This window comes from Dendrobates tinctorius, unplaced genomic scaffold (assembly GCF_039654945.1).
Source record: "Dendrobates tinctorius isolate UK_male_01 unplaced genomic scaffold, ASM3965494v1 ptg000113l, whole genome shotgun sequence".
NCBI classification, from domain to species: Eukaryota; Metazoa; Chordata; class Amphibia; order Anura; family Dendrobatidae; genus Dendrobates; species Dendrobates tinctorius.
In genome coordinates this window covers 1,963,993-1,980,922 of record NW_027361781.1, presented here as the reverse complement: position 1 = coordinate 1,980,922, position 16,930 = coordinate 1,963,993, and the positions used below count along the sequence as shown (strand labels likewise).

The 16,930-nt window shown below is 44.1% G+C and overlaps 1 protein-coding gene across 4 annotated transcripts in view; it reads left to right on the top strand.

Moving 5' to 3' along the window:
- Positions 1-16,930, top strand: part of PIAS2 (protein inhibitor of activated STAT 2) — a 60,819-nt gene that overhangs the window by 3,554 nt on the left and 40,335 nt on the right. For all 4 annotated transcript variants that reach the window (XM_073589770.1, XM_073589772.1, XM_073589771.1 and 1 more), the window contains exon 2: positions 12,398-12,869. In XM_073589770.1, coding sequence (XP_073445871.1) covers positions 12,398-12,869 — 472 coding nt within the window. The remainder of the gene's footprint in view (positions 1-12,397; positions 12,870-16,930) is intronic.

The window sequence follows — 16,930 nt, the reverse complement described above, 5'->3', positions numbered from 1 at the left end:
CAGAAGGGGGGACATATGCAGCTATCATGATTACATGCGATAGTTCCCTCGGTAAATAAAACGGTCTCATGCCCACAGCTAATAGCTCAATGTCCTTACAGCATGTTTGCTCTTTGACACGATATGCCTAGAGTCACACCATCTATCATTCACAAATATCACCAGCCCTTCGCCTTTCCTCTTACCGCTCTCCCTTGTCCTGCCCGCACGAATGAGTTTAAAGCCATCCAACGAGGCAACAGTGTCCGGAGTACCTTCGGTGAGCCAGGTCTCTGTAAACAGCAACATACTGCACTCCCTTAATTCCCGATGATGTCTGGTCAGCGCCGACAGTTCGTCCATCTTATTCCCGAGTGACCTCACATTGCCCATAATGACGGAGGGAAGAGCAGGTCTATAGCGCCTTCTTCTAGCTTTCCTGAGGGCTCCAGCTCTGCAACCTCTTCTCTTAGTCCTCCTTATTTCTGGTAGAATGTCCTCTGGTCTATTAGCAGCATGCTGCCTTGCTGTATCCCTAAGCAGCAGTATAGCTTCTCTGGAGTAGACAATAGGGTCTTTTTCAGTTCCTGGATTTCCCAACACAATAGATCCAAGTAAAAACAAGGTAAAAAGTCCATCGAAGGTCCAGGTCCTCTTATGGTTTTCCACAGTGCAATGTCCTTTGGAGTAACAATAAACAAGAGAAAGGAAAAATAGAAAAAAATAGAGAAAAAAGAGAGCAAAGAAGGAGCTACTGTAACAGGCTGCCACTCCAGCGGCGCCAAGTGAATGCCGGGTCGTCTAGACCCCCAAAGTTATCTCCATTCTATAGGATAGGTTGTAACTTACTGATCCTCAGGGATCCAACCGCTGGGACCCCCGACCACCGGTAGAATGGTAAATTCTTATCCCTGTCAGTGCACAGGCTCCACCTGCTCTCCATTCACTCCCTATGGGGCAGCCAAGCGGTGCGCTTTCAATTTTTCCAGCAGCCCCATAGAGAATGAATGATGCAACGGTCAAACATGTAAGGTGTATTCAGACAGCTGTATACATCAGTCCCATAGGAATATATGAAGCGGTCACGCTTGAGTCGGGAGAGCCACGGCCAGTGTGTTGGCATGGTGGTCCGATCTCTTGGCGTTGTGAGCCGATTAATATATCTGAATGCGCCATAACAGGGATCTAAGCGTCCCGTTCTGCTGATTGACGTGACTCCCAGCTGTCATACCCCCTACTGTTCTAAAAGTTATCACTTGTCTAGTGACAAGCGAACTTGCTCGAAAAAATATGTTTGAGTCCCCGCAGCGGCATGTCTCGCAGCTGTTCGACACATGCAGGGGTTGCCTAACAAACAGGTAAACCGTGCAAGGCTGTGAAACAGCCTCGAGACATACAGCTGCGGGGACACAAACATATTTTTCGAGCATGCTGAAGACACTCGATTAGTTCCCGAGCATGCTTGGAGAACACCTTATCCGAGCGCGTTCGCTCATCACTATACCTGTTCACGTACCTCTTTTAATTTTACTATGTACTGCAATACTAAAGTATAACTATTGCAGTTTCAAGCTCCCTAGCAGAAGGAAAATTAACCCCTTAATGACCGTCAATACGTCTTTTAACTGACCTGAGGTATAAGAGACTAGCATCCCCATAGAGGTGACAATCCAGCAGCTGTCGGCTGTACACCATAGCTGACAACTTGCTGCATCACAAACGATCAGTGTTGTCACAGTCCATATCTGTTTAACCCCTTAGATTCTGATGTCAATAGTGACTATATCATAAAAATGTTTAAAAGAGTGTGGTTTCTCCCTCTTTACCCCCATCGGCACCCTGAGATCATGATTGTGTGGTCCTGATGTTTGCCATGGCAATTCATGAGCAAATAGTGGCCTTAGAGTCTGCCGGCTATACTGACCTGTTCAAATGTCAGCGACGTTTAGATGATAAAAATCAACTTTTTCATTCCCATCATGCCACTTTGTCTTAATTCCTGAAAAGCACCTGAAGCGTTAATAAACTACCTGACAGCAGTTTTCGGTATGTCAGGGATGTCAGTATGTCAGGGAGTGCGGTTTTTAAAATGCTATCACTTTTGGGGGTTTCCCAATATATAGGACCCCTAAAGTCACTTCAAACCTGGATAGATCCCTAAAAAAATAATTTTGTACATTTCTTTGAAAAAGTTAAAAAATTGCTGCTACATTTTTAAACCTCTTAAAATGCAAACAAAATAAAATAGCATTTTACAAATGATGATGATGTAAAGCAGACATGTGGCCAATTGTTATGATTGAGTCACCGTAGGAGGCAAAAACAGAAATGCTAGCTAAGTCCAGAAAACCAGAGAAGTTGGCAGCTATCGGATTGCAGACCCCTGAACCTATCAACACAATTAGCAGTTGCCGTGGGGGGTTCCTACGATGTCCTAGACCCCTCGATCACAGCCGGAGAATTAAATAGGCCTAAAGAAAGAAAGGGGAAATCTAAACTGCCCCAGAGCAGAACCCAAAGCAATAGGCAGCCCCCAACATATAATGACGGTGAAGCAAGATGAAAATACTAACACAGACAGAAAGATAGACTGAGCAAAGAGGGGCCCAAGCTAACTTGATAGAAAAGGACAGGAAGGCTGCTGTCTGCAATCCGTGAAAAACCCTATGAAAATAAAAGCCAACAGACTGACAGTGAAAAAGGCCCTGAAGACGCTAGGCTTCAAAAAAGCTATGTCAGTACTCAGGAATATACTGAAGACAGAGCTACAGGCAAAAGGAGATTCAGCTCACCCCAGCAGGGAATGGCAGAATACTGAAAAGCAAGGAAAACAAAAAACAAAACAAAAAAGCTAACAGGCAAAACAGAAAACTTAGCTTTAGGGAGCAGGAATCAGACTGGTGTCCTAGAAGTCCACAGAGAACTCACCCGCAGGGCAGAAGGGCGTCGGCAGACTTATATTCAGTCCGTGACTCCACTCAGCCAGTCATCCTCATTAGACTCAGGTGCCTGATAATCAGGCTCATTACCTTCCTTTACCAGAATAGGGAGTTCACCAGACCCCAGTGACGAAGGGGAAAATGAACTCACAACAGCCAATATTATTAATGTTTTGCTATGGTATGACCATCTGGATTAAAGGGATAATCATTCAAAGTTTGAAAATTTCTTTTTTTTCAATATTTTTGTCAAATTTCTGATATTTTTTATAAATAAACACAAAGCATATCGACCTATATTTACCATTGTCATAAAGTATAATGTGTCATGAAAAAACAATCTCAAAATAACTTGAATCTGTCGAAGCATTCCAGAGTTATCACCACATAGAGACACTGGTCAGATTTTTAAAATTTGGCTCCATCACTAAGGGGTTAACGTTAAAATGAATGAAAACAGAAAAGTTTTAAAACTCTCATATGAAAAAAATAAACATTTTAAACTTCTTATACTTCTTCTTTGGTGAAGTGTGTATATATTTTTAACCGCCTGATTTTACGCATCTAGTGCAATTTGGATTAAGAACACATGAGACATGCACAAAAAATGAACAGGTCAGTAAGAAACAGTTCACACCACCTAAAGACTAAGGCTGTGTGCCCACGTTGCGTTTTTTAAGCGTTTTTGATGCGTTTTTCGGTGTCAAATCGCATCAAAAACGCTTACAGGAAGCATCCCATTCATTTTAATGCATTTTGGCCTTTTTGTGCCAATGGATGCGTTTTTTAGCGCTAAGGAAACGCAGCATGTTCATTAATTTCTGCTTATGTCCGCGTTTTTGGCTATTTCCTATAGTCGAGAAGACGCACAGAAAAAAACACGCGTTTTCTGGGGAGGAGACCCGTTTGCTGAGCGTTTAAAAACTCTAACGTGGGCACATAGCCTAAGACACAGAAAAAACACAGTATGACAAACGTGCATGAGTACTCTGTTGTAAAATATATGTAACAGTAAGCAGCAAGTGCTAGTAAAAGATGATAACAAACACAGCGTATTTAGTTGATACGTTTTTTGCAAAAAATGTATACTAAGCAACTCGTCACGGTATACCCTTCACGGAGCAGTCCTATCTAATGTATTTAAAACCTGAGTGCAATTTGTATGGGGTAAATCTGTACATGAAACTCAATGTGCTCGTAAGAGAAGTTGACATGTTGCGGATTTCAAAAATGGACCACACATCAGTTTACACTGAGTTAAAAAAAACAAAAGCACTGAGGGCAAAGTAAATGGAGTCAAGGGCTCAGTATGTATCTAATATATAAAGCTCAATGTGGGTGTGTATGTATGTATGTCTGGGATTGGCATCCGCACCGTCGCAGCTACAGCCACAAAATGTTGCACAGTCACACGTCTGGACCCCGAGAACGTCATAGGCTATGTCGTGAAGCGAAATTTTAACCCCACGCGTTCCAATTCACCAAACAATTTTGCCCCTATCTACATAATGGGGGGAAAAGTGTTGGAGGCAAATTGACAGCTGCCAGATGTGAACAAGGGGGACTTAAAGAATGAGAGCGATGGCGCCAAAGAGTATATACCGTACAGCTGCTAAGGTGGGGCCCTGACATGGGATACCACACACGGAGATATGAACACACACACAAAATGCGCCACACACTACCACGTGCTTCAACACATATACCACCCTCAGCACACATTTCACCACACATACACCAACCTCACCACATAAAAGTCGAAACACAAAAGTCGCCACTCAAAACTCGCCACGCTGTCCCAGAGCTGTGTAAAAGATGAAAAATGAGCTGTGATTGGTTGCTATCAGCAACAGTTTTCTTTGTAGACAGTTGTGTTAACTGAGGCCTATTATTCTTATCATTTCTATGGTGTTAACGTCCTTCTATAAAGCTGGAAATAACACAATTTATTACCGTGCCAACACAGACCACCCTCTGACACTGACTGCAGGGGGAGCCCAGTATCACACAGGATAGGATTAGATACACGGCTCAGCAGTCAGTATCACACAGGATAGGATTAGATACAAAGCTCAGCAGTCAGTATCACACAGGAGAGGATTAGATACACAGCTCAGCAGGCAGTATCACACAGGATAGGATTAGATACGCAGCTCAGCACACAGTATCACACAGAATAGGATTAGATACACGGCTCAGCAGTCAGTATCACACAGGATAGGATTAGATGCACGGTTTTTATGTGCAATATAAGCATTATAATTTGTTATAACTAACCACAGTTGGTTACTATTCCCAGGCAACGCCGGGCTCTTCAGCTAGTTAAAATCTAAAGTGTATTATTAATCCATAGCAGCACATGAGAGTAGCATTATAAAATAGGCAGAAAAACAAACATGTCTGAGGGGGTGTGACACCACCATTACTTATGGGACCAGACACACTGACACTTCTCTCCCTCTGTCACAGTGGTCAAAATAAAAAAAATAGTAAATCAAACCCCCTTTTATCACCCCTTTAGTTAGGTAAAAATAATAAAATAGAAAAATGTATTTCCATTGGGGTTAGGGTTGGGGCTAGGGTTAGAGCTAGGGTTAGGGTTGTGGTTAAGGTTATGGTTAGGGATGTGTTAGGGTTGGGGTTAGGGCTGTGTTAGGGTTGGAGGTAGAATGGGGGGGGTCTCCACTGTTTAGGTACATCAGGGGGTCTCCAAACGCGACATGGCACCCAACATTGATTCCAGCCAATTTTGCGTTCAAAAAGTAAAACTGTGCTCCCTCCCTTCTGAACCCTGCCATGCACCTAAACAGTGGGCTTTTCCCACATACGAGTATTGGCGTACTCAGGAGAAATTGCACAACAAATTTTGTGGTCCATTTTCTCCTTATACCCTTGTGAAAATTAAAATGTTTGGTTCCAAAGTAAATTTTTCGTGAAAAAAGTAAAATGTTAATTTTTACCCTTCGCCACGACAGCACCCACTGGAGGTAGCGGAATCCGCCCCAAAGGAACAGGAAACCTACAGAGAGATAAAAGGGGGCGGTCCGCCTCTCCCCCTCAGTTTTTGGTTTCCTGTTCCCAGGGGAACCTCAGGAAGAATCCTTCAGAAGACATACCTGGGCCAAGGCATGCCACCTGTGCAGTTTCTGCCGAACGGCAGGGGCTGCGGTCCAGAAGCAGCGTCGGGGGAATTCAGTTAGACGGCTCCCCCCTCGTCTGGTGGATCGTCTGGAACGATGACTGGGTCCGGGAAGGGCCGTCCGGTCTCACTCAGGAGCACGTCGGGGGCCGCATGGAGCGCCGATGCCCAGCGGCGGCTCTGGGACTAGGAGAAGCAACCGCACTGGAAGGGGGCTTTCCAGGGCATGGGGACGCGGCCCGGTGTATAGAGCGGGCCTGCGCATGCGCCACCCGACATCGATGCTCCAGGCCCGGGAAGTAATAGGTGAACTTCCGGGGCACAATGGCTGAGGTGCAGGGCGCCCACTAGCGCTACTGCGCAAGCGCGAAGCACGCGATTGGACCCGGAAGTAGCAGAAGAACTTTGAGGTCGGGAAAAAAAAAAAATAATATAAGTGTTTATTTAAACGAACGCTCAGAGGTGCAGGGGACTCTGCAGGTGTCCCGAGACCGCTCTGGCAGAGGATCTACAGACACCGCTCGCAGAAGTGACGCCAGGACTGCTCCTCTGCCATCTGATCCGGTACCATAAGCTTCACTGGGTGAGTGCGCAAAACATACTCTGCCTATTAAGCTGACACCCTCTCTTTTCTCACTATGTCTCCCCCCTCTTCCAGACTAAACAAAGAATGTGCTTTATGCGCTCAGCCTCTCCCTGACTCCTACCCCAAAAGCTCTGCAAACAGTGCGTTAGGGAAACCAGACAGGGGGCCGCAGTGTCATCTAAAGACATACGGGCCATCACTAGAGGGGAACTACAAGCCATCGCCCATACTAGTACTCTCTCGGAGTCCAGGGGCAAAAAAACCAAGTGACTCTCATTTCAGAGTCAGAGGAGGTACAAGAGATAGCCTCAGACTCCTCACGCACGTCATCATCAGAAATTGAGGGACGATCATGTTTCCCCCTGGATAGTGTTGATAACCTGGTCAAATCCGTAAGAAACACTATGGGGTGTGAGGAGACAAAAGGCGCTCAAACCACGCAAGATATAATGGTTGCGGGTTTGGCAGAAAGAATAAGAGCTTTTCCAGTAATACCGGCAATTAAGGCCTTAATAAAAAGAATGGGGAAAGCAAGATTAGAGAAGTTTTCTCCCATCGGCCTCGAAAAGGAAATATCCATTTAGTAATGATGAACTACTAAAACGGACAAAAACTCCCAAGGTCGATGCTGTTGTAGCCTCCACCTCTAACCAGTCTACTATTATGGTAGAGGATGCAGGTTTATTGTCCAACCCATTAGTCCGTAAAGCAGAGGCATCATTAAAAAGGTCATGAGAATCATCTATGGGCTTTTTTAAACCAGCAGTAGCCAGCACATGCACCGCCAGATCATTGCTCGTTTGGTTACACCAGTTGGACCAACAGATCGAGCAGAAAGTGTCGAGGGAAAAGCTGCGTACCACTCTTCCGTTAATTAGAGGAGCAACAGCCTGCATGGCCAATGCATTCCCAGACACCCTACGTTTAGCAGCAAGATTGGCGGGTCTTGTTATTAGTGCCAGGGGGGGCACTATGGATGAAAAAGCTGGAAGGGAGACACACAATCAAAATCTAAGATCTGCGCGATCCCGGGTTCCTCTTGGGAAAACCCTAGATGGCATATTTGCCAAAGCTAAAGAAAAGAAGAAGGCTTTCCCTGACTCTTCTATCCCTTTCTATAAGAGAACCTTTTAAAAGGCGGCCGTTTTGGAAAACGAGATGGGTCACAAAGAAGAGAAGCAAAAGCAGGTTTAGGAGTTCAGGATTCAGGAAAGAGAATAAATACTGAACGGTCAATGCCCCAGTAGGGGGTAGACTGAAACTCTTTGCTCCAAAGTGGAAGTAAATAACATCCCTTAGTTCATCAGTACAACAAAAAGCCTCAAAATGGAAATTCGGAGTTTATTATCCAAGAGGGTCTTAGTTAAAGTCCCAGAGGGACAAGAGGGTAGAGGGTTCTACTCGCCTTTATTTTTAGTTCCCAAACTTGATGGTATGTTTAGGACAATCATAAATAAAAAAAAAACAAAAGACAAAAACTTAATACGTTTATCCAAAATTATAATTTTAGATGGAGTCGATCAGGTCCACCATTAGGCTTCTCTTTCCAAATTCTTCTATGACGGGCATCAACCTAAAAGATGCTTACTATCATCTCCCTATCCATGACAGATACAAAAGGTACCTGAGGGTCGCAGTAGCATTAGAAGGCGCGATTCGTCATTTTCAGTATACGGCCAGGCCAGGTCTTTCGGTCTCTCTAAAGCACCGAGAATTTTCACCAAGTGATGCTGGAGGTGATGGCGTATCTTCGTCAAAAAGACACTTTGATTGTGCCCTACCTAGATGACTTTTTAGTTATCGGGAACTCGATCGCCCAGTGTACTAAACGTGTGGCTGATACGGTCTCATCTTTGCTGGATCTAGGCTGGATCATCAACTTCCAGAAGTCCAGACTTGTTCCACTATCCCTCCAGATGGGTTTAGGGTTCCAGCTAGACTCTACGACCCTGAGGTGTCTACTTCCTCAGGGGAAAAATATTATGCTCATCAAAGATAAAGTTAAAGCAGCAATGAACAGACCACGCATGTCCCTGAGAGGGGCAATGTCGTTGTTGGGGTCGCTCACCTCCTGTACCCCGGCAGTTTAGGGGGTCCAAATATCACATCCGCACACTGCAACATCACATCCTCCATGAGGACAGACGGCTTGGCGGTCACCTCGAGAGCAAGATAACCCTATTACAGGAAGTCTTGACTTCTCGAGTATGGGGGCTAGATAGTAACCATTTGACCACAGGAGTTCCATGGGTAATATCGCTGTCCCATACTATAGCCAGTGACACTATCCCCCATGACAGGGGAGCCCATATGGGGAATAGCTGCTGTCAGGGAAGATGGAATAAGGAGGAACCACAATATTCATCTAACTTAAAGGAGCTGACGGCAGTAGATTAAATAATTTCTTCCACAGCTTCAGCAGAAGCATGTCAGGATCGTATCGGACAACACCACCACAGTGGCGTATTTAAACAGACAGGGAGGTACTCGATCAGAGACTCTGATGTCTTCCGCAGCAAAAATCTTAACATTAGCCGAAAATTGTTTGTCGTCCCTTTTCTGCCCTCCACATCAAGGGAAAGAACAACCAGGAAGCGGACTTCTTGAACCGATACACAATTCGGCAGGGGGAATGACGCCTCAATCACCATGTCTTCAGGGACATAATAGCTCTATGGGGGCAACCTCAAGTAGACCTGTTTGCCACGAGAGAGAACAGACAAGTTAAAACATTCGCCTCCCTGTCCGTGATGGATCATCCAGACATACTAGACACCCTTCAGGGCCCATTGAAATTCGACCTAACATATGCCTTCCCTCCGATAATCCTCCTACCACAGATCATTCGGAAGATTAGAGAAGACAGTGAGAGGATAATTTTGATAGCACCGTTCTAGCCCAAGAGACCATGGTTCTCATGGCTACAAACCATGTCCATATCAGATCCTTGGGTCCTGCCGTCGATCCCTAACCTACTCTCCCAAAGCCCTTTTCTCCACCCCAAGGTGGACAGCCTACACTTGTCGGCGTGGAATCTGAGAAGCAGCTACTAAAAACAGGAGGGTTTTTTGAGACACAAATTACTACGCTCCTACAGAGTAGGAAGCAGTCTACTACTCAGATTTATGCAAAAATATGGGGAAAAAAAACATTTTTTTCTGCAGTTCTATACAGCCTCTCACTCCACAGAAATTCCGATAGTTCCTATCCTGGAATTTCTACCAAAAGGTAAAGAACTGGGTCTAGCAATAAAATCCAAGTGTCTGCATTAGGAACGCTCTACGGCCATAATATAGCCGGAACAGATGGGTGTCCCGATTTATTACAGCTTGTGAACGGATGACACCTGTTCACATACCTAGAATCCCTTCTTGGGATTTAAATTTTGGTTCTAGACGCCCTAACTGAAGCCCCTCTTGATTGAATCAATAGACAGTATTTCTCCTAAATACTTGTCACACAAAACGACCCTCTTAATAGCACTAACATCCGCTAGAAGAGTTAGCAACATTCAAGCCTTATCCATAGATCCACCCTTCCTACAAACGTATCAGGATAGGTTGATCTTAAAACCAGATCCCTCATACCTTCCTAAGGTATCAGCAAAATTCCATAGGTCACAAGAGATACTTCTCCCCACTTTCTTCAGGGATCCCTCCACTCCTGAAGAACAGAAATTTCACACCTTAGACATTAAGAGAACTGTCTTAAAATACATCGAAAGGTCTTGGAGCTGGAGGCAGTGTAGGGCTCTGTTCATATCTTTTCAGGGCTGTAAAGAGGGGTACGGAGTCACGAAGAGCACCTTATCCCGATGGATCAGGGACGCCATCCGATTAGCTTACTCCGCGAGAAATGAAGATCCTCTGGAGAACATTAAAGCTCATTCTACTAGAGCAATGGCATCATCTTGGGCCGAGAGGGGAGACGTTCCAATCGAAGCCATATGTAAGGCGGCAATTTGGTCAACCCCTTTTACTTTCTATAATCACTATAGGCTTGACCTCTCATCAACTTCCAACCTAAGCTTTGGCAGGACTGTCCTTGGCACGGTGGTCCCACCCAGGTGATGGTCTCTGGAATCTCTCCAGTGGGTGCTGTCGTGGCGAAGGGTAAAAAGCCAGATTACTTACCGGTAATGCTCTTTTAATGAGTCCACGACAGCACCCGCTCACTACCCTCCCTATGAAGATAATAGCGATAGATACACCATGTGTTAATAAGAGTGTATTCCTTAAATGTGAAGTAAATAAGTTAAACTTAAAATGCAAGAACTTTGCCTAACTATTGGCGGTCCTCCTGATGCTCTGAAATACAACTGAGGGGGAGAGGCGGACCGCCCCCTTTTATTTCTCTGTAGGTTTCCTGTTCCTTTGGGGCGGATCCCGCTACCTCCAGTGGGTGCCGTCGTGGACTCATTAAAAGAGTATTACCGGTAAGTAATCCGGCTTTTTTCCTTCCTCATCGCTTTAACTCTTGTGAAGCACCTGAAGGGATAATAAAATTCTTGAATGTGGTTTTGCGCACCTTTAGGGATGCAGTTTTTAGAATGGTGTTACTTTTTATTTTCTGTTTTGACTCTCCAAACTCACTTCAAATGTGAGGTGGTCTCTAAAAAAATGTTTTTTTAAATTTTGTTGGAAAAATGAGAAATCGCTGGTCAACTTTTAACCTTACAACATCCTAACAAAAAAAAAATGATGTTTCAAAAATTGTGCTGATGTAAAGTAGACATGTGGGAAATGTTATTTATTTACTGTTTTGTGCGATATGAATCTTTGATTTAAGGGCACAAAAATTCAAAGTTTGAAAGTTGCTAAATTTTTCCAATTTTTGCCAATTTTCCATTTTTTTCATAAATAAACGCAAGTCATATTGAAGAAATGTTACCATTAATAGAAGTACAATATGTCATGAAAATAATCAGTGGTATACGTTGAAGCGTTCCAGAGCTATAACTTCATAAAGTGACAGTGGTCTTGGTCAGAATTGTAAAAATTGGCTTGGTCATTAAGTACAAAATTGGCTCTGTCACTAAGGGGTTGTTATATTAACTGAGAGGAGTCATCTCAGTAGCCAAAGCTCTTACAATTTGTTGCTGGCCTTTATTTTTTTGTTTGATTTTTTTTTTATTGGTGAGCTATGATTTTGGCTCCTAAGTCTACAAATTCTTGTCATGTTAGTAGGTTTATCATTGCTAGGGTTGATCGAATAGCTTCAGATAGGTACTTATCCGAATAGCTATAGCCCTTCTCGAAGAGCTGCCTCAGGATCCCGGATAACTGGATCGCTACCGATAATCAGCTGTTCGGCGCCGCAGCTGCATGTGTCGTGGCTGTGTGACAGTCACAACACATGTATGGATAGCCTGTTTGTTGAGACTGTGACACAGTCGTGACACATGCAGCTGCGGCACCAAACAGCTGATTATCGGGAGTGCTCCAGGTATCCGGGTTCCGGAGGCAGCTTTTCGGGAAGGGCTATAGCTGGATAAGTACCTATCCGAAGCTTTTTTCTAATCCTTGCTTATTTGCAACTCAATGAACCAAATGGGCCTAAACAGTACTTACAAAATTATAAAATAAATTATCTTTTCCTTATGTTTTCACGCCAGTTGTCGCGTCTTAATTTTTCTTTTTTTTTAAAAGCCTACTATTGATTAGCAGTCTTTCGAGACTTGGCTCTAAGGTATCACCATATTCTTTGTTTCTTTGCATTAGTTCTGTATATTAACTACATATTTTTTGCATTCAGAACATGGTTTCCAGTTTTCGAGTGTCGGAACTCCAAGTACTTTTGGGCTTTGCTGGCCGCAACAAAAGCGGTCGCAAACACGACCTCCTCTTGAGAGCCCTCCACTTACTGAAGAACGGATGCAGTCCCGCTGTTCAGATTAAAATCAAAGAGTTGTACCGAAGAAGGTTTCCTCGTAACTTAGAAGCAGGTCCAGGTCTCTCATCCATCAGATCTAATGTCTTCAACTTGGATAGCAACTCATCCGTAGATTCAGATCTCGCTTTGGCTGGAATCCATTCCCTACCTTCCACATCTGTAGCTCCGCACTCCCCTGCATCCCCACTTGGCACAGTACTCCTACAGGATACCAAGCCACACTTTGACTTACAGCAACTTTCTCCACCAATCCCACCTGTCCATCCAGATGTCCATCTCCGAAGTCTTCCTTTCTATGATGTACTTGATGTCCTCATCAAACCAACGAGTCTGGGTAAGACTGATTTCATACATCTGACATTTATGGTCCAAGTATGGTCTGTGATGTACAGACCAGTCATAGGTCTCCAGACCCAAACTCAACAGCTTCACAAGCAAGTAGGTTGAGTTTGGGTTAGGAGACCCACGGCCAATCTGGACATCGCAGGCGATAATCATACCAACATGTGAAACCACCCTAGGAGTGGGTAATAGCAATCTGCATAATAATTTGCCAGTCTCTGTAAAGTGGAGTTGGTTAACCACTTAACGTCCAATGCAGTCCGTCATGGCAGGATGTCAGTTCCCGCACCAGGACAGACTGTGTCAGTCATGCAGTTAAACTGTCACGTGCAGTGACAGTTCAGTGCCGACAACTGAGGCACTGGAAGAGGTGCAGGGGACCCATGCTGTCAGTTCCCGCACCCATATCGATGTGATCGGTCAGTCAGTCTTTGTTTACCTTTGATAAAATAAAACATTTGGTGCTAAACGTGATTTTTAATTTTCACGGCTTTGTTATAAACTTCTGTGAAGCACCTGGGGGTTCAAGGTGCTCACCATTCATCTAAATACATTCTTTGAGGGGTCTAGTATTCAAAATGGGGTCACTTGTTGGGGCTCTCCAAATGCGACATGGCGTCCTATCTCAATTCCAGCCAATTTTGCGTTGAAAAAAATCAAATGGTGCTCCTTCCCTTCTGAGCTCTGTCATGCGCCCAAACAGTGGTTTAACCCCATATATGGGCAGCATACTCAGGACAAATTGCACAACAACTTTTGGGGTCCAATTTTTTCTGTTACCCTTGGGAAAATAAAAAATTGGGTGCGAAGAGATCATTTTTGTGAAAAAATATGATTTTTTATTTTCACGGCTCTATGTTATAAACTTCTGTGAAGCACTTGAGGGTTCAAAGTGCTCACTACACATCTAGATAAGATCCTTGGGGGGTCTAGTTTTCAAAATGGGGTCACTTATGGGGGGTTTCCACTGTTTAGGCACATCATGGACTCTCCAAATGCGACCTGACGTCCAATCTTAATGCCAGCCAATTTTGCGTTAAAAACCTCAAATGATGCTCATTCCCTTCTGACCCCTGCCGTGCGCCTAACGAGTGGTCATCCTCCACAAATGAGGTATCCATGTACTGTACTCAGGAGAAATTACACAACAAATATTGTGGTTCATTTTCTCCTGATAACCTTGACAAAATATAAAAAATTGTGTCCGAAATAAAATTTTTGTGAAAAAAAAGTTAAATGTTAATTTTTTTCTTCCCCATTGGTTCAAGTCTTGTGAAGCACCTGAAGGGTTAATAAACTTCTTGAATGTGGTTTTGAGCACCTTGAGGGGTGCCGTTTTTAGAATGGTGTCACTTTTGGGTATTTTCTGTCATATAGGCCCCCAAAGTGACTTCAGATGTGATGTGGCCCGTAAAAAAATGGATTTGTAAGTTTTGTTGTAAAAATGAGAAATCGCTGGTCAAATTTTAACCCTTAAAACTTCCTAACAAAAAAAAAAATTGATTCAAAAATTGTGCTGATGTAAAGTAGACATGTGGGAAATGTTATTTATTAACTATTTTGTGTGACATAAAACGGGACATAGGGACATAAAAATTAAAAGTTTGAAAATTGTGAAATTTTCAAATTTTTTGTCAAATTTATATTTTTTTCACAAATAAATACAAGAAATTTTGAAGAAATTTTACCACTATCATAAAGTACAATATGTGATGAAAAAAACAGTCTCAGAATCACTGGGATCCGTTGAAGCTTTCCAGAGTTATAACCACTCTAAGGTGATCGCTCGCTGGTTAGCTCCGCCATTGTTCATTGCAGCAGTTTTACATCTCTGCACGGTGGACCCCGGGTTGCGATTTCACTCTATTATTATTTTTATTTAGTGCAATCCACCAACCCTAACACATTGTACTGCAGCCCTATGTATATTTCATGGGAAGAAAATGTGGTTTCTTATTCTTATCTCCTTTAATACAGGTTACCAATATTAGATAAGTGGAGGGCTAAAGGGGGCTTTACACATAGCGATATCGCTTGCAATATTGCTAAAGCGTCACCGATTTTGTGACGCAGCAGCGATATTGCTAGCGACATCGCTACATGTGATACTTACCTCCGACCGGCTCCCCGGCTGGCTATCGCTGATCACGCGAGATCGGCCTTGTCCATTTCTCATCGTCGGCTTCCTGCTGGCGCCGACGAGCGAGCCATGGACACAGGTGGAAGACGTACACCCTCGACGCGTCTGAAAGGAAAGAGCGACCGCCGACCGCTGCCGCATCGCTAGTGAGATCTGCCTGTTTGGCAGCTCACTAGCAACCATTTAGCGATGCACCAGCGATCCTGACCGGGTCGTATCGTTGTCGGGATCGCTGGTGCATCGCTAAATGTAAAGGGGCCTTAACTCTTGGTGACTGTACCTGGTATTGGAGCTCAGTTCAAATCATCCGTATAGGACAACGTTGTAGTAAACTAATGCCTTGCCTCGTAACATGAAGCACTTGTTGAAGCATTGCAGACCTCTCAAACATTGATGGCAACCTTTAGGAAGGAACCATACAACCCCTTTAAGAAAAAAGTTGTCTTCTCATCAAGCTACAGCTGCCTACAGGCATTCAGTTAGTGGGAGAAGTAGAAAAAAATAATGAATACTCTCTAACAAGAATAAAAGGGTGGGTGCTGTGTACCCCAATGAAGGTTATGAGAAAGTGATTTTACGGTAAGCCTAAAAATCTTATTTTCTGGGGCACTTCATTAGGTGACACAGGAAACCGTGGGATTTTCCAAAGCAGTCCCTCAAGTAGTGACCCGAAAGACTGCCACTTCCAGCACTTTTCTGCTCAGACTCAAATCCATGGAAGCGAAAGTGTGAACCTTGTAGAATTTTGAGAAAGTGTGGACCGAGGACCAAGTAGCAGCCTTACAAAGCTGCAAGGTCGAGGTCTGTTGACGGAAAGCCCAGAAGCCCCCATTGCCCAGTGGATTGAGGCTTGATCCCCGGTATGGCTGCTTTTTTTTGGCTTTATAAGTTCCAGAATGGCAAACCGAAACTAGTGGGCAATGTTCACCAAAGAAGCAGAGAGACCTTGACGAGGTCGTTCTAGACTGATAAACAGAATATGAAAGTCTGAAAAAGGTGTTTACGCCAGGTAGTGACACATCGCTCTGACTAAATCCAAATAGTGTAAGGATTTCTATGCTGGATAAGAAAGAAAAGGAGAAGGACATGGTGAAGGCAGAATGATGTTTTCGGTAAGGTGGAAGGAAGAAACCACCATGGGAACAAATGAAGGTACCGGATTCAAAACCACTTTGTCCCGATGAAGGACAAGAAAAGTATAGCAGCAAGACAGAACCGCAAGTTCTGACACTTGCCTGATGTAAGTGATATCAATCAGGAACACCACCTTTCAGGAAAATTAGGATTTCTCTATAAGAGTAGAGGGACGGAAGAATTTTCTATGTGTTAAAGACATTATCTGGTCCAAAATGATAATTCTGTAGTCACTCTGTGTAAATGCATACTTATGAATTCTCCCAGCGCAAGCACTGTACGCTGAGGGGATTAGCTAGTTTCTAAACCGGGACCAGCGGGTATGTATTCGTTATGCATACTTCTGGTCAGAGCCCGACTAGTGGGCACAGCCTTGCTACATACACTTCTATTGAGCAAAGCCCTGCCCTGTCTAGTGACGCGGACATCCAGTGGGTGTGGCATACTAGTGGGCGCGACCACGCTCAATGCAAGTGTATGGAGCGAGGCTGCACCCATTAGCAAGGCTCTGGCCGGAAATATGTATGACGCATATGTACCCACCGATTCTGGCTCATAGAGTGACTGCAGACTTATCATTTTGGACCGGGCAACCCCTTTAAGAAGAAATCAAGCAAGCAATTCTGTTATGAACAAAGGCACGTGACACTTCACCACTTTGTCCAGGTGAAGGATGAGAAAAAGAGAGGGGCAGAACAGAGCCCTGACTAGTTCTGATACCTGAGGAAAGAGAACAATGAGAAACGCCACTTTCCAGGAAAGTCAAAGTTGGCAAATGC